Genomic DNA, 18,674 nt, shown 5'->3' on the forward strand with positions numbered 1-18,674 from the left:
TGGGCGCTGTCCCTCAGCTCTTCAGCTCAAGACTAGCGCTCTACCACTTGAGCCACAGCACCACTTCCGGCTGTTTTCATATGTGGTACTGAGGAATCGAACCCAGGGCCTCAGGCATGCAAGGCAAGCGCTCTACCACTGAGCCACCTTCCCAGCCCCTGATCAAATATTTTTAAAGAGAAAAACCATGAAGTTTTTCAGGGAAGAAAAAAGCAGTCTATGTCGATCCAATTAGTTGAACTTGAATTAATCATATGAAACTTCTGCAAGCTATTATTTATTTATCAGTAGTCACTGTTACCTTTACCACATCAAGGATTAGTAGGGACAAAATCCTCAATGTGTTTTTCTTAGAGAAATAGCCTTCAATTGGAGGGAGTTACATGTTTAATCCATATATCAATTGCACAGTGTGAAAACTGATTAAAAGCAAAAAGTTTTCCTAATTTTTGAAATACAGAAAAGGTAAGGATTACTTTGGTAAACTCAACATTGATATTTGGAAATTTGTTCAATCACTTTCCACTTCCCAACCTCATACCTTCACAACAAGCTTTTATAAAAAGTAGTTCCTTCAAGGATAGTGTATCTGTTCTTTATCTTTCATGTCCTCTAAACTTGGCCCCTAACTTATAGTTATCCCCTACCCTTCAACTAAACAGTTAACCGTCTGAAAAATATGAGCTGTGAACCTGTATAACCTCAGGATAGCAAAGAGAGGTATCTTGCTGTTCATTGAATTTAACAAAAGAATGCAGGTTGAGGGGAGGTAAAGCACCATCATTCTTTCAAAGTTTTATATGATGTGTTCATTATTCATATGCAAACAAAAGAAGACACTGTCTACTGTCTTCAGGTGACTTCCCTGTAACACCTGCCCCAGTAAGCAAACCAACCAGACCTATGACCAGAAGTACAACTAGAGAAACTGTAGGACACCAAAAGCCTCCTAAGACTATCAGGCCACTGGTACTAAAGAAAGAATGGACAGCCAAGCCAATGGTGGCTCACCCCTATAATCTTAGCTACTTAGGAAGTTCAGATCCTCAGATCTCAGTTCAAAGCCAGCCTGGGCAGGAAAGTCCATGAGACTCTTCAATAAACCACAAGAAAACCAGAAGTGACACTGTGGCTCAAAGTAGTAGGGTGCTAGCCTTAAGTGAAAAAGCTTAGGGCCAGCTCCCAGGCCCAGAGTTCAAGTCCCACAATGAACAACAACCAAAAAAACAGATTCACCAACTTTCAGCTTTCCATTTCCAATCCCCTCTTCCCCTCTCCATTTCTCCCCTCTCTTTTTTCTCTCTCCCTTTCCTCTCTTCTCTCCCTCTGTGTGTGTGTGTGTGTGTGTGTGTGTGTGTGTGTGTCTGTTGTATACGTAAACCCTTCAACCCTCAAAGCACGTCCAGAATCAGTCTGATTAGCAGACAGATTCCCTATCTAAAAATATACAGACCCCTGAATATTTCCTTTTCATATAATACATTTACTTCTTAAAACCTTTTTCTCTCTCTTCTTTCAATACAGATATTTCTTAAGTCACTATCAACTGTGAATTGTTTTTTCTAGGTATTATTTTTGCTCTCCTGACATTAGTTGACATCAAGGTGAGACGAGGCTGGTGAGGAGGGGCCCACCTCTCCAGGCCCATCTTTTCACTTTTCCGTTGTATCACCCGAGCACCTATATTGTCCACTCCTCCCATAAGACACCTTTTTGGCTAGGCATTGGTGGCTCACGCCTGTGATCTTATTCTCTAAGATGTGTTTTTCTTCTATTTCAGCAAAGCTTTTAGGTTTTTTGGTTTTTTTTTTGGTCAGTTGTGGGGCCTGAACTCTGGGCCTGGGCGCTGTCCCTCAGCTCTTCAGCTCAAGGCTAGTGCTCCACCTCTTGAGCCACAGCGCCACTTCTGGCTTTTTGTTTATGTGGTGCTGAGGAATCGAACCCAGGGCCTCATGCATGCAAGGCAAGCAATCTACCACTGAGCCAACCTCCCAGCCCAGCTTTTAGTTTTTATCCACACTAAATTCCCATCAAAATTAAGCAGTACATTTCTTACATTTTCCTCCTTCACTGATTTTAGATATGTAACAAATTAAAGGGGAAGTATATTTAGTGGTTATAAACCTTTTTGCCTTCTTTCAGCTCTTACATTGGGCACAGCTGTTCCACTGGGAGGAGAGTAAGATACGGTGCTCATCTTCAAAATTGGCATTCCATTGGTAGTACCCAATGCACACAGAAAGAATGTAGACAGCAAAGCTGGGTGCCGGTGGCTCACCCCTGTAATCCTAACTACTTAGGAGGCTGAGATCTGAAGATCACACTTCAAAGCCAGCCTGGGCAGGAAGGTCCATGAGAGTTTTATCTCCAATAAACCACTAAAAAACCGGAAGTGGCACTGTAGCTAAAGCCATTGAGCACTCTCCTTGAGCTGAAGAGCACAGGGACACCTCCCATGCCCAGAGTTCAAGCCCCATGACTGACACCACCCCCAAAAAAAAGAATGTAGATAGCAGAGATACTCTGTGCAGATGGTGCACTATCTGGAGCACAGGAGAGAACATTACTTGCTGTCTCTTAAGAAAATCTCAAATACAGAATTTTCTTTCAGAAAATTGAGCTGTGGCTCAAGTGGTAGAGCTCTCGCCCTGAGCTGAAAAGCTGAGGGACAGCGCCCAGGCCCAGAGTTCAAGCCCCATGACCAACAAAAATAATAATAATAATAAGGAAAAATAGTTTACTGTTTGGGGTATACATGGTAAGAATTTTTTAGTCATCTTGGACTCCCAAAACCTTTTTAGATTACCATATGGGAAGTGCTCTTGGAGTTTTTAGGTTACCCAAGTTTAGTAGTTGAGTACCATTTCATATAAGGAGAGTGGTCCTATAAAGCTGCTCATAACTCAGAACTTTAAATTAGGCTGAAATCCCACTGCACATCTCTGGATCCCAGCCCAGCATCCTTGCCCAGAATTCCACATTGCTATCTGAGCTCCTAACTTCAATAGAACTGCTCTTGGGGGCTGGGAAGGTGGCTCAGTGGTAGAGTGCTTGCCTTGCATGCATGAAGCCCTGGGTTCGATTCCTCAGCACCACATATGAAAACAGCCGGAAGTGGTGCTGTGGCTCAAGTGGTAGAGCACTAGCCTTGAGCTGAAGAGCTGAAGGACAGCGCCCAGGCCCAGAGTTCAGGCCCCATGACCGGACCCAAAAAAAAAGAACTGGTCTTGGTTTAGGGTCAACTGTATAGCCTCCAGTGATCGAGCAACTAAGTGGTCGCTTGCTTTGGTTCTTGACTATACCAAAGACGGTTTCCAAGACAATCACTGCGAGGTTGCAGTTTAACAAAATTCCAAGAATGGGGCTTTACAGAGGGCCAGGGGTGGGTTCCATTGTCGTGTAAGCTTGGCTACCCATATAGTTACAATTCACACTTGTGCCCTATGGATCCATAGAAATTCTGCTGTAAAAGATTGGCTCAACATTACTTAACCTAATATTTTCCAGTCAGCTAGCCACAGAAACTGTGCTTCAGGAAACACCATTAATATCTCAAGGGACACCAGTGTTTTACAAAACAGTTTGGAAATACTGCCCTAAGAAAAATATGCAGGCTGAGTTGATTCTGAATTTGGTCTCAAGTAAACTTTTCAACATTATCTACAATTACATCTGAAATCCAAATAGAAAAAAAGATAAAATGGGAAAAACTACAATAGAACATGAAAACAGTGTTTAAGGATGTTGAAATGTACCCCACTTCTCTTGTACATTCATCATAAAAATAAACTGAGTTTCAGAATAATTCTGATAAATAAGCTCACTTTCAATTAATTTTCTTTCTCCATATTATGTATGTATGCACAGTTCCTGCCCTTTCTTCTATGTGCCATATGTGAAATTTAAGATAGAGAAAAATACTACAGTCCAATAACAATATTAGGGAGCTGGTGCCACCATCAAAAATTATGTGATACAAAAGAAAATAAAGCTGCACCTTCATGCTATGCATCAACCCAATCTTACAATCTTCTCTCCTCACTGGGTTTTGTTAGGTTCAATACCATCTCTTTAAATCTTTGCTTTTGAACTGGGTGGAAGGGCTTTGAGAGGTAAGAGCCTAATTTGGAGGTATCTAAGTTCATAATCAAGTCGTATGCTTAGTGCCAAATAAACTGGCACTAAAACGCTGTCTGTACCCCAGGTCCCCTCCTTCAGCACTACTTGAAATTCAAGTCTGTGGCACAGGATCTGTTCTCCCCTGCAGCTCTGTTACTCACTAAAGCAGACTCCTTAGCTTGTTTTATTTAAAGCAGGATACAAAGTTGTCATTACATGCCATTCTAGGCCAGTTGACCAAATGTGGAAAGCCACTGAGATTTGTCCAGGGAGGTCAAATGGACTTAGAGGAACTCCTTTAATATATAACTTACAGGTTCATGTCTGATCAAGGCTATTTCTCTCCCAGGAGATGTAGGCTGAATTACAATTTTTGTTCCCCTTAAGCAGTGCTCTGCAACCTTATCTGCACATTAGAATCACTGGAGAAGTTTACCAAATACGGAATCCTGGGTCCTCCCTGTCTTCATGAGATTGTGATGTAATTGAGCTACAGTTTCCTTCACAGTCTAATGCAATCCCCTCACCCCGATGGTTCTCAGCCTTGGCAGTGTATCGTAATTATCCAGGGAGCTTTTAAAAGTCTCCATGCCGAGACTGCACCCCAGACCAATTTAATGATCTTTGTAGATGGGACTTGGCACCAATACTTTTTTAAAGGTCCCTAGCTGATTGCAGTGTTTAGACAAGGTTAAGAAATAGAAAAGATGGCTCCTTTTATATATCTCAAGCTGGCTTCTTTTCCTTTGAGTCTTGGAATGCCCTGATTCTATAAAGAGTTATCATACAGCTGTGGCAAAGGAAAAGTAAATCACCAGATGCTCTAGATTGATATAGAAATGGTCTGTTCATATGAACATTTACAAAGTGGTGACAAGAGATGCACTTATGGCAATAAATGGAGCTATTTACATTGAACAAGTGTGAGGCACTTGTCATAGCCAAAAAAGAAAAATAATATAAAATGAAAATAGTCCTTAATATTAGAGTTCTTGGGTGGGGAAGGTGGCTCAGTGGTAGTGCTTGCCTTGCATGCATGAGGCCATGAGTTCAATTCCTCAGCATCCTATAAACAGAAAAAGCCAGAAGTGGCTCTGTGGCTCAAGTGGTAGAGAGCTAACCTTAAGCAAAAGCAGCTCAAGGACAATGCTAGGCCAAGTTCAAACCCCAGAACCGGCAATTTTTTTTTTTGGTCATGGGGGCTGAACTCTGGGCCTCGGTGCTGTCCCTCAGCTCTTCAACTCAGGCTAGCACCCTACCACTTGAGCCACAGTGCCACTTCCGGCTTTTCTCTGCTTATGTGGTACTGAGGAATCGAACCTAGGGCCTCATGCATGTGAGGCGAGCACTCTACCACTGAGCCACCTTCCCAGCCCCCCAGCAAAAAAAATTTCTTAAATAAAAAAATGTTAGAGTTCTCAAAGAAGAGCTGTTTCTAAATCTGCTTCCTCGAAATTTAACCATCCTTTATCATTCATGTAAGGCTTTGAAAAGTTATTAAGGTAATTGATGTAATTGATGTAATCCTATAGGATTCTACTTTGTCAATGATTTCTAGGATTTGGTTTCATATATGTGTTCCATAGAACTCCATTAGGTATATTTCTTTTTTAAAGGCAGGAGTTACGTTTATATTGTTTTTGTTCTGACAATATGAGTTATTATTCTTTTAGGCAACTTGTGAAGAACTGTTTAGAACAGAAGTAAATTTACCTTCTCTGTATTCCAAGATGATATGCACATTTTATGGCGAGTAGAAGAGAATACTGTTGAGCAGGAGCCAATCCCAAGAATTGTTGACAGTTGAGTCTCTGAAGGTTTCATGGCCATAGTCAGATCCAACATCACTGTGTTTATTTGCTTTTTGCCAATTGTTAGGCCATATCCCATCTCAGTCTTACAGTCCAAAAGAGAGTATTGCCAAATCATTGGCCAATTTTCAGAATGGCTAACCCTTTTCTTGCTTTGGAACTAACAATACAGTCACATCCATGGCTTGTAACAATATAGAATTTCCTCTCAACAGGAATAAATAATACTATTGTTGGGGACAACACAACTTTTTAGTAATTGAATACCAAAAGCAAGATCTTGAAGAACTGGGCTCACAGAGACGGTTGTTGGGTACCTAGCACACTGCTGCCATCCCTCACTCAGCACTTCAATTCCAAGCTTAGACAGCAGTGTTATTTTTGTCAGGTGTGGAGTGATTGCCCCTGTCTGCTGATGGTCTGCTTGGGCCAGGAACCATCTAAACTCACCCTCTGGCCTTGTCTCCAAGGGGAGAGTTCTGACAACAGAAGTCGGAGTATTTATTGACCATTCATTTCCAGTCCCTTTATGATGTTATCTGTGTTCTCCTACAGACAACCTGAGTGTTTATTCCTGATTTTATTCTCCTTGTTGTTAGCTGAGATCAGATTCCAACTTCATCATTTAGAAATGCACCATAAGGCCCGGCACTGGTGGCTCACACCTGTAATCCTAGCTACTCAGGAGGCTGAGATCTGATCACCGTTCAAAGCCAGCCCGGGCAGGAAAGTCCATGAGACTCTTATCTCCAATTAACCATCAGGAAACCAGAAGTGGCCCTGTGACTCAAGAGGTAGAACCCTGGCCTTGAGCTGAAAAGCTCAGGGACAGGCCCCAGACCCAGAGTTCAAGCACCCATGACTGACAAAAAAAGAAAAAAGAAAGAAAGAAATATACAGTCCAGTCTTTTGGCCTCTCTCTTTTCCAGTCTTTGGCTTCTCCTGGAATCCCCCCCATCTACATCATTAGTTCTTGTTACATGTCTACAGATAAAGATCATTGCCGGGGGATGGGAAGGTGGCTCAGTGGTAGAGCGCTTGCCATGCATGCATGGGGCCCTGGGTTTTATTCCTCAGCACCACATAAGCAGAAAAAGCCGCAAGTGGTGCTGTGGCTCACGTGGTAGGGTGTTAGCCTTGAGCTGAAGAGCTGAGGGACAGCGTGTAGCCCTAGAGTTCAGGCCCCACGACTGGCAAACAAACAAAAAAAATCATTGCCAGGCGCCAGTGGCTTACACCTGTAATCCTATCTACTCAGGAGGCTGAGGCCTGAGGATTGCAGTTCAAAGCCTAGGCAAGGGAAGTCCTTGGAGACTTATCTCCAATTAACCACCAGAAAAGCAAAAGTGGCACTTTGGCTCAAGTTGTAAAGCACTTTTGCCTTAAGCTGAAGAGCTGAGGGACAGCGCCCAGGCCCAGAGTTCAAGCCCCACAACCAAAAAAAAAAAAAAAAATTATGTAATTTCTTAATGTAATTTATTCATTCCAATCATTCAGGTAAACCTGAAATGAATGTGATACCCTGACTCTTCATAGTCCAGCGTGACTTAAACAGTTTTTCAGTTTGCCTAAAGACATGAGGAATGACTGACTACATCCACCCACCACCCCACTCCTTCCCTTCTCTTCCTCCATGTCCTCTACCTCAGCCCATCTCCTTCTGGAAGCAAGGTTCTACACACCCAGATATTTCAACTCTCCTTGCCAATGCCAATCAAGTTTTATCATTATCTTATCAACCACATTCCTAGGGGATAGGTATTTGGCTCAGTAGTAAGGTGGTAGAGTACTAGACTAGCATGCCCAAGACTCTGGGGAGCGGGGCTGCTCCTGGCATCCAAATCCATTAACACCCGTAAGTCATTTTCCCTGTCATTCAGAGAAAATATGTGAGAATGGACAGCAACTTTTCTGTGGCAGTCCAGAACAATTATTTTTACCTAGCTGACATTTCACTTTTCAGAGAAAACTGTGACATCTAAGACATCAAAATCCATACCAACCTTACAAGATCTCCAAAGCACAACCTGTTTAAAATTCTAAGGCATCACAACATTGAAAACAATGAGTTCCCCAAGTATGAGACCCTATGAGTTTCTAAATTTTGCTGCATTCTGTAGGCGATCTAACTACCTTAACTTCCATTTTAATGATACTGGGGGCGGGGAACAATTTTTTATTCATTTCATTCATTCATTTACTGACACTGGTAAAACAATCATCAATATTTAAAATTTAAGGGGAGCAAGAGAGAAGAAGGGGAAGTTTATAGAGCGAGTAAACTTGTTCAAAGTAATATTGATGTATGTATGGAATTATCACAATGGAATTACCTAATTAAATTCAAAAAAGCTAATTGTAATTTCAAGTTTCTCATCTTCTTTGATTATTTTAACAAATTCTGCTAACTACTTTATTTGTGCCTGATTTTCCTAATACATCAACACAGATCTGTTTGCTTGTTTACCTGGGGCGTTCATTCTTAAAATGAGTAAGGCTGCTTCTTAGGTGAGAAGAAATGATTATCAAAATTTTCTCCTCCTGGTTATTCTCCAAATATTCTTCACTGAAGTATTTTTTTTTATGCAACTTAGGCTTTCCTGTAGAACAAAGGTGCCTTAGCCCCTCTTTTTTTTTTTTTTAACTTTGGAGAAACCTTGCTCACTCCTTTTGCTGTAAGATAGCAATTCAACTTGGCAACAGTTTTAGCAATTGTTTGAAGGATTCTTGTGAAGGCCTCCCCTTCTATGAGAATTGACCTAACAAGAAAGTATACCCATCTACAGAGACTTTAATAAAGCTTGATAGTGGTGATTATTTATATACTGTCATATTTTAGTACATTAGTATTGTGACATCCTAATGTATAATGTATAGGATCCCTTTCTCTTTCCTTTCTTACTAGAGGAGAAATGTTTACCAGATTGGCTTTATGGATACCCATATTGTGTTTCAACCTACAGAACAATTCTGGCACTTTGTGTATGTTTACAAATACCTTAGTCTCATAGTTTTAAGCAATTTTAACACAAAATAAACCTTGTATATTCTAGTGCATTCTAATTGGAAATGCTTTTATCTCAAATCACAGATTTTTACTAACTTTTACATCTTTTAGTGGCTTATTATTTTGCAAAACCACCTCCAAAATTAGTGGAAATATAGATTTCTACAGTTTAAGTGTAACAACCTTACTACCACAATTTGAAATGCTGACAGAACGTCTTACTGAGCTCCTATTCACTTTCATTCATTATAAGCAGCATCTATCTAATAGGTTCTAAGATTTCTTCATACTTATATTCTGTGGTCTATAGTACAATAGACTGTAATAATTAGAAGGCATGTTGGAAAAATATCCTATATTTTATAGATTAAAGATTAAGAAAACTGAGAAGTTGTCCCCCATCATTCACAGAGATTGGACGTGTATGTCATAAATTCCACTAGGTTTCTAGCCTTTCTACCAGATTTCATCATCCATGATAAATCTCATTGACTTTTCTTTTTTTTAATAAACTGATGCTACACCAAACTGTTGATCACATAGAAATGGCTATCAACTAAAACTTCTCTCTAAGTAGCCATTTCCTTAGTTAAACTAGTCTAATCAGAGCAATGTTCTAGAATTAACATGATACCTCTATAAATAGCAATAATGATAAGGCAGTACAATTTATCAAATGGGCCTAGTATTGTGTATTTGATTATGGTTAAATAGTCTCCATTTCATATTAGAAACCTAACTCCCCCTGCCCCCCCGCTAAATTCTTATACATTGATTAATTAGTATACAAGCCAAAAAGCATGAGCAGGCAACCAAAGTTTCAAGTAATTACCATAGGTCTGGTGCTGTACAGGGCAAGGGTTGCACCACCAGCCCAACACTAACACATTTTACAAAATGTGCAACAATTAACATTGTCTAAATACTACTGATAGAAACCAAGTTTATTTTCACATAGGGATTTTAAAGTAAATGCTGAAGTATATACTTTACGCCATTAACTTTAACACTGTGGACATTGGTTATTAATCATAACCATTAAGTGAAAAACCAAGTCCTGGTATTTTAATGTGATAAAAACAGCTGGTGCTTGGGGGAAGGCATAGTTTTCAATTGAGAATCAAATCTTCCAAGTGATTCTTGTTTCCTCACACTTACGCCTCTCTTAAATCAACTTGAAAGACTTAGATGGCATAGAAGATTTAAAGAAAATGTTAGAAACGTGATTTTCTGCCTCGCTAGGTAGTTAAGCAATCTTCTACAGGCACATTATGCTATGGATGGGTAGTGGCCACAGATCCCCCCTCCCCCATTCTTTTATAACTGCCCATGACTGAAGACATATATTTTTAATGCAGATGAAATATTAGGCATCCTGGAATTATTCTTTCAAAGGACACATTAAATAAATAATCAATTCTTATTTCTCAAACTAGTGATTACTCGTAGTTTGGATGAGAATTGACTGAGAACTCTATGAGAACCCCTAAGTGATTTTGGCTGGGGAGGAAAAAAAGTATACATTTTTGTGTGAATATCACTTACATTTGGCTTAAGTGTATTTTGAGCTTAGGACATGGAGCATATATTGCAGTTGGTCTGGGTGATCAGTTCCAACTATAATATTAGCAGATTTGTCCTGTTCCAAGAGATATTTTTAGGAGCATAGTCTGACAGTCCCAGTGTAGCAAAATTAGAAGGTGATAGTTGTATTTAGTACTTTTGATGAAAAAGGAAACTTCAAAAGCCTGCCACCTGGATCCCTTCACAGATTTCTCAGGATTAAAGCAGTGCCTTAAATAAAACACATTACTTACTGTAATTGTTCTTCATCTCTTGGGTTCCTTTCACTTTGCCCCGTTTATCAATCCTCAGATACCACTGTGTTCGACAGAAAAGTCTTCTCACTCTTATATCCCCTCCTTCCATGTAATCATAACTTCTTGTATGTCGCTCGGGGCTGGAACAGTTCACGTTTGTAGCCATTTGCTCTGGAGTCATGTCATTGCAAGCTAAAGCTATAGTGCCCACTAGACAGATAATGTGGAAGCATGATCTGTAGAGCAAAGTTGGCAGGATCCATGTCAGTACCCATTTGTGCATTATAGTGTAGTGCTCCGGGTGTTCATGAATAACATAATGAAAATTAAATCTTGAGTTGATGCTTACTCCTAGGTCATTGACCTTTTCCACTCTGCAAGCCGTAGATTGATTTAAAAGAGTAGTTGCTCTTCTCAGACTATTAACCCTTATCCTCTTAGTTTCTGATGGCAATGTCGGATTCCTCCTCAAGTAATTTTCTGTTCATATATCCTTATAAAAACATGTTGTAGTAAGGCCAGTTGCTGCAATGCTGATCTCTATTTGACTTCTGTTTGCACTGAGAAGTTAAGAATGGGGAAAGGGAAGAAAAAGGAAGATTAAAAAATGTATGTTTAAATTTCCTGGACACACAGCATTATGACATAGAGTGCAGTTTTTACTCTGAAGGTACAGCTTTTACAGAGAATGTCAGCATCTTTCCACTCTAGATGTAAGTTTATCCAAGATATACATCAGTAGACAAACCAGATTCTGATGGAACCATTTATTCCATTTGCAGTTTTGTAAGAGACATTCTGCATGTAGAGCTATTGATTTTAATCAGATCTACAACCTTTATTAACAAAGTATAAATACTTTCCCTACATTACTTTCTTTTCCACTTTTACATTTGTGGTTAATCAGTTGTCCTCTCCTGAACTGCTCACGTTTTGTTGTTGTTGTTTTTCAAGTTAAATGTCAACATTGCTCTGGAGAATATCAACTTTATCTTTACATAAGTTCTTAACAGAACTACTCTAGACATTTACATGGCTCAGAACTCTAGTAACTTTACTTACCCCCCCCTTCCCCATTACTATAACCAGAGAAAGAGAGAAAACTTTTTTTAAAAAATTCAGCATTGTTTTAAAGACAAATAACAGTAACTTACTTGTTCTGTTTATAACAGCTGGATACTCAAGAATTCCATGTCTGCTGTCTGCCCTGTGCAACTGGAGCCTCTCTGCTGTAGCTACAAACTATTTCTCAGCTGAGAAATACTCCAGCAGAATCATAATTGTTTCCATAAATCAAGAGGCAAGAGGATTTTTCTCTGTGTGTGAGAGCGCGTGTATGCCTGTGTGTGTGTGCGCGTGTGTGCGTGTGCATGTGTGTGTGTGTGCGTGTGTGTGTGTGTGGAGCCCTTTTATTCAGGGCTTTTCGATAAATACCTTTGCTGACCTCATTGGAAGCAATTAAAACTTAACCAGTGAGCTGTTAGTCGAGTACAACAGGGAGAATAAAAAGATGCCTGTAGAATATTCACTGGTCATGAGAGGGAGCTATGGTCATGGTTTATGTTGAAATCTACAAGTGGGTATCTGCTTTGTGAAAACAGATCTCTGATTCTGAAGCAGTTAAAGAAGAAAGGGAATCGTTCGATCTTCACAGCACAGCAGCTGCATGGACAGTGAAAACATTTCCTTGAACATATATATAAAACTGGGGGTTTCACAGTTAGAAACTCTTTTCCAGCTCGGTGATACATGGTTCTTCACTTAACTCCTTTGTGCTCAGAATGTTAGAACAAAACTACCAATACGTATTAACTCACATCTCAGTATCTTAAAGAAGTACATGAGAGAGTTGAGAATATACCTTTTCACAGAGACAGCTGACCGTTAATGTATGGGGAAGATTTTTTTTTTTTTGCCTTCTTAGTGTCAAAGTGAAAAAGCCCTTTTCTCTGTTCTTTTTTTTTTTATTTTTAACTAGAATTGGGCTGCTCATAACCAGAATGACCTTGAGCAAGTCACTTTACATTCTGAGTTTCAGTGCTGCTAGATTCATAAAATTAATGCTTCTTTGTAACCTCCAAATCCTGTGCCCTATAACTTTATACTACAGCTCGTACAGTATAGGGTTTTTAGTTTGTAATCCTAGCTATTTAGGAGGCTGAGATTTGAGGATCCTGGTTTGAAGCCAGCCTGGACAGGAAACTGTGAGACTCTTATCTCCAGTTAGCCACCAAAAAGCCAAAAGTGGGGGTATTACTCAAGTGGCGGGGGGGGGGGAGTTCTGGGACAGCAACAAGGCCCTGAGTTCAAGCCCTGGGACCACATCCTTCTCCCCCCCCCTGCAAAAAAAAACTACCACTATTAAAAACTAAACATAAGCCAGGGATCAGTGGCTCACACCTATAATCCTAGTTACTCAGGAGGCTAAGATCCGAGGATCACTGTTCAAAGCCAGCCCAGGCAGGAAAGTCTGTGAGGCTCTTATCTCCAATTAACCACCAGACACTGTAGCTCAAGTAGCAGAGTGCTCACCTGGAGCTGAAGAGCTCAGGGACAATACCCAGGCCCAGAGTTCAAGCCCCACGATCAACAAAAAATAAATAAATAAAATGAAAATTAAATACCTTGGTTGTTTGCCTCAATCAGGACATTGTTTCAATATTAAATATTAATTTAGGGCTAGAATCATTGGACTCATAGCTTATATAAGTAAGAGAAAGCTCTTTTCCTTTTCAAATGAATTTTTCACATTTGCTTCCTATGCGGGCATATAAATGATGTTTGAGAGCCTTATTAGATATTTAGATCTAATTCAATATTTAAGAATATGTATATAAAGTTTTGTTTCCATGTTATATCACACATTCTTTCTCCCTCTTCTCTCTCCTCTCCTCTTCTCCCCTTCTTCCCCCCCTCTACTCCCCCCCCCGCCCTGCATTTAAAATACACTGTTTTACCACTAGGTGGTGCATGCAGACCAAATAGACAAAAGAAATCCATTCAACTGAACTTCAACTATGTTCTGTGCTTTTAGGGACAGACTCAAGATCATAGAATATTTAAACATACTGAGTTACCTTGCATTCAAACACCAATATCTTTATTTTATTTTTTTGGGGTCCAGTCGTGGGGCCTGAACTCTGGGCCTGGGCGCTGTCCCTCAGCTCAAGGCTAGCGCTCTACCACTTGAGCCACAGCACCACTTCCGGCTTTTTTCTTTTTGCTTATGTGGTACTGAGGAATCGAACCCAGGGCCTCAGGCATGCAAGGCAAGTGCTCTACCACTGAGCCGCCTTCCCAGCCCCAACACCAATATCTTTAAACTGCTAAGGTTTTTAAGCTGAGAAGAGTGGGCCGCATCTGTGAAATCAAGATAGATCAAAGCATACTAAAATTCCTCCTACAAGGAGGAATAGAGGAGGAAACAAAATAAGCTGCTGTTGTATTCTGAATTATATCCCACTAATTTTGGAGACAATAAAAATGAACAGAGTCCAACTTTCTAGGACTCAAATATTTCTTCTAAAGAAATGAAAGTAATCCAGGCACAAGTGGCTCATGCCTGTAATCCCACCTTCTCAAGAGGCTGAGATTTTAGGATCATGGTTCAAAGCCAGGTCAGGTAGGAAAGTCCCTGAGACTCTGGTCTCCAATTGAGTACCAAAAATTCAGAAATGGAGCTCAAGTGGTAGAGCTCTATCCTTGAGCACAAAAACTTAAGGACAGCACTCAGGCCCTGAGTTCCAGCCCCAGGACCAAAATAAAAAAGAAAAAGAAAAAAGAAGTAAAAGTAATTAAATCCATTCACAATGTAAATCTATTTAAGCACTATTAAACCCATCTCTTCCACACTAATATGGCACTAATATGCTGTACAGAAGGGTTACAGTTACACAAGTAAGGTCATTTCTTGTCGAGCTAATATGACAGATTTTAAACCAAGAACTAAACATATTAGGAGTCAGTATTTGACGATCCAATATTTTAAGGTTTAAATTTGACTAGCAAGTTTTAAGTGACTCCTTAGTTAATTCAACACGGGCACACACTGGCTCACTGATATCACAGAGGCAATGGAGACTTTGGTCACACCTCACCTTATCACACTTACACTTCAGGGAGGTTTCTCTAAGAACCAGTAGCTGTGGTTGTCTCTACTTAGTTGTAGAGATAAACAGAGATGAATTCTCAGAGGAATTTTCCTTGCACTTTGACAATCCTTTACTGTTTTTATATAATGTGCATACAGTAATTGACTAAGCATAAAAATGTTTTGAACAACTGTCTTTTGTTGCTTCTAGATTGAGGTAACTTCATTGTTAATTAGAAACAATATTTTGTGAGCTTTAAGTTTGGAAAACAAAACATTTCCATCGTATTTCTTTAAAAAATGGCTCTTTAAAATGTCCTTTGAAAGTAAAAGGTAGAACTAAAACTTTTTCAAAAAGCAAAACTTAATATTGGGCCAGTTTACTTTATGGATAAAGTATATGAAAAGAATATAGAGAATTTCTTACAGTGAATATCATGAAGTACAATTTATAACCTAAATTTTATACAATTAATAACTTAACTTTGCTCATGCAAACGCTATCTTTTTTCCATGAAGCAATAAAGGATAGGCAATAAGTTGTGCTTAATGAATTTTAGGTTTCAGTCATTAATTTTGAAACTGTTTCATTCATAATTATATATAGGAGCATTAAATATTTTGATTTCTTTGTATTCTTACATGCTCTGTCTTGTTTCCCATCCTTCCTGTTCTATCCTTCACCAAATACAATTACTAGTTATTAGTTTCTTACAACTTTTTGGTTTTTACATTTTTGGGGGGCGGGGTCCGGTCGTGGGGCCTGAACTCTGGGCCTGGGCACTGTCCCTCAGCTCTACAGCTTAAGGCTAGAGCTCTACCACTTGAGCCACAGCGCCACTTCCGGATTTTTTTTTATTTTTGCTTATGTGGTGCTGGGGAATCGAACCCAGGGCCTCAGGCATGCAAGGCAAGCGCTCTACCACTGAGCCACCTTCTCAGCCCTCTTACAACTTTTTGGAGTGCATGCTGCCACATAAACTATATACTTATGTATATGTGTTTACTTTTCCCCTCCCTTTTTTTTTTTATAAAACACATTATTCTGGGCATTGCTTTTTTTCACGTAGCAACAACAGACTCTTTTCTTATTTTACTAATTATCAAACTTTCTCCCTTTTTACAAATGCATAGCATTCCAATGAATGGGTATATCCCAATGTATTCTAAAAAGCCTCCATTTGTGATCACTTATTTTCTGCCCATATTTCCTATTATAAAATGATATATTTATGAGGGTATAAACTCAGGGCCTCATGGGTGTTTGACTTAGTCCTCTTAAGCCTGTGCTCTACTACTTGAGTCACATCTCTATCCCAGTTTTTTGCTTGTTATTTTGGAGATACAACCCAGACTTTCCTGCCTGGCTGGTTTCAAACCATGATCCTTCATATCCAAATTCCTGAATACCTGGGATGTATAGGTGTGAGCCACTGATTTTCTAGAAAAAAAGTATCATTTTATAGTATGCAGATATAGAATTATTTTTCATAAAAGGAAGGAAGGAAGGAGGGAGAGAAGGAAGGAAGGAAGGAAGGAAGGAAGGAAGGAAGGAAGGAAGGAAGGAAGGAAGAGGGAAGGAATGAAGGAAGGTGGTGCACAAGTTTTTTCATCTGAACTGTACATAAAAACACCCATTTATTCAGCAAAGTTACCAGGCTAATGTGAAAAGTAAAAATGGCATTTCATTTAGGTTACCCCTGTGCTCCCCTCCTCATGAGACAAGGTGACTGATCGTGCCCAAATTCTAGAAAGAAAAGCCATCTGGTGCTGTCTACAACAGGTGGCAGGTTTCCCTGCAAAATTTCCAGCAGACTGCAATTTGAAGCATGAGTAGAGTGAAAACTGATGAAAAGGGCCCCGTGAATGCACAAAAATCCTAAGATGATCAAGGGCACCTACTTTTGAACAACAAAATTCCAGCATAGCCTTAGTAGAACAGACTGGAAGTCACATAGGACCCTGATTGGCCATGTTGAGTTTGACCTTTATTCTAAGAGCAGAAGAGTAACATGATCAGAATTGTACTCTTTGCCCCTGATCCAAACTTAATTTCCATTGGCAGAATACGTTTATGAAATACTAATTCACATACTCTCTGCCCTTCACATTGTCCAAAGTATAGGCAAACTATAATTAGAATGGCAGGGTTGGAATCAGATGTCATCTATGCTTCCTGACTTGGGTATATCACCTGAATGTATTTTAAAATGTCATGCTGAATGCCTTCAAAATAAGTGAAACCTAAGAGAGTTCTTGCCAATCAGCACCATAAAAGTAGAGTCCATGAGCTAGGCGGGGTGAGATCCCATCTCCTAAATTTCTGCTAGCACCACAACAGATAGCAGAGAAATATAACACTCCAGAAAATAAGAACTTTCTTCTATGTCTCCACATAGAAGCCTATAAGCAACCTTCAGGAAGATTTCTTGTGTTTTAAAAGAAATCTAGAAGTCTGATGGAAACCCAGACCTAAAGGAGCTATGTGAATAGACTCAGTGAGCACCCCAGAAGTAACCAGGATAGACAATTCAAGGGTCATCCGTTGCTTTGCCCTGCATAAAGCCACCGAACCCTATTCTATCTTCAAAGCAACTTGAAGGAAACCAAGAACAAAAGAGGTCAAGTAGTTCACCAATCTAGGAGAATGGAATTCCCAAAACTGGAACCGACTTAGTTTATTTTTGTAAATGCAAGTGTATGTTTTTCCATGCATTTTAAATTGTGGGCCAACGTTTATTTCCACCACATTCCTATATCTATCCTCACACAAGAATTTGTCTTCATTCTTTCTTCTCTCTGTTCCATTCCCAAAATTCAGCCCTGACTCTGGATCATACCAAGATTACTGGTCTCCTAGATGCAGCTATTTGACAAATATTTATCAAATAGCCAAATGTCATGTTAGTCTTCCGGGGATACAATGGTGACTATTTTGGAAGTGATCAGTGCTCTTACAGAGTCTGCATTCCAGTGGCTGAACAACATAAACAAGTAGAGGGGGGCTGGAGGTGAGAATCTTGGGGCTTGTTGAACAACATAAACAAGTAGACCAGAGAGTAGGGGTGGGGTGGGAAAGGTGAGAATCTTGGGGTAGGTATCTGGTGAAGAGGGTGAGGATCCTGTGTTCTGTGAACTGAAAGGCCAGTATGAATGAAGTACATGTAGTGAAATGAATGAAGCTGAATGCAGGCAGGCACTCAGTCATTAAGAACTTTGTAGGCCATAATTGCAACTTGGGTTTATTGTAAATAAGGGGAAAGTGGAGTACAGACACCTGGATGGATCTGGTCAGACAGTAGTTTAAACTCAGGGGCAAAATCCCAAAAGTCATTGAGCAAACCTAAAGTCCCTATAAAGCCTCAGTTATGTAAACTTCTTGTTGACACTGGGACTAATGACCTAACATTTAGAAACTAACTGTATATAAGATGTGAAGTCTGAATCATGTACTCAAAATTGTGGTGTGGATGCCAGTGACCCAACTATGTAAATATCTGCTTACAAATGCTATCTGATTCATCGTGACTCTGAGTCTCTAAATATTTGCTTTATTTCATTTCATATTTATGAATTGATCATCTAAATTTTAAAGTCTTGAAATTATGAATCTAAACTATGACCCAAGTTTAGACCCAAAGCTATATCTCTAGCAGGAACTACCAGGCTGTTGTTTGATTGATTGAATCTCCTGATTCAATGCAATACACAAGTGCTCGCTGCCATTCTAGAAGCTGAAAAGTGTTCTCATGCCAAGAGTTTGGCTTCACCCCTAGACAGACATCATAAAGCACAGTAAGATCCTGTACAGTTAAGATTATTGCATT

General features: G+C 39.8%; 1 protein-coding gene across 1 annotated transcript in view; it reads right to left on the reverse strand.

Annotated features, from left to right (window-relative positions):
• Fgf7 (fibroblast growth factor 7) overlaps window positions 1–12,093 on the reverse strand; it is a 53,431-nt gene extending 41,338 nt beyond the window's left edge. The window contains exons 1-2 of the mRNA XM_013010279.1: window positions 11,912–12,093; window positions 10,755–11,308 (exon numbers count right to left, since the gene is read on the reverse strand). Coding sequence (XP_012865733.1) covers window positions 10,755–11,040 — 286 coding nt within the window. The 5' untranslated portion in view covers window positions 11,041–11,308; window positions 11,912–12,093. The remainder of the gene's footprint in view (window positions 1–10,754; window positions 11,309–11,911) is intronic.
• Window positions 12,094–18,674: the final 6,581 nt, after the last annotated feature.

The sequence above is a fragment of the Dipodomys ordii genome, unplaced genomic scaffold (genome assembly GCF_000151885.1).
Source record: "Dipodomys ordii isolate 6190 unplaced genomic scaffold, Dord_2.0 Scaffold11, whole genome shotgun sequence".
In the NCBI taxonomy this organism is placed as follows: Eukaryota; Metazoa; Chordata; class Mammalia; order Rodentia; family Heteromyidae; genus Dipodomys; species Dipodomys ordii.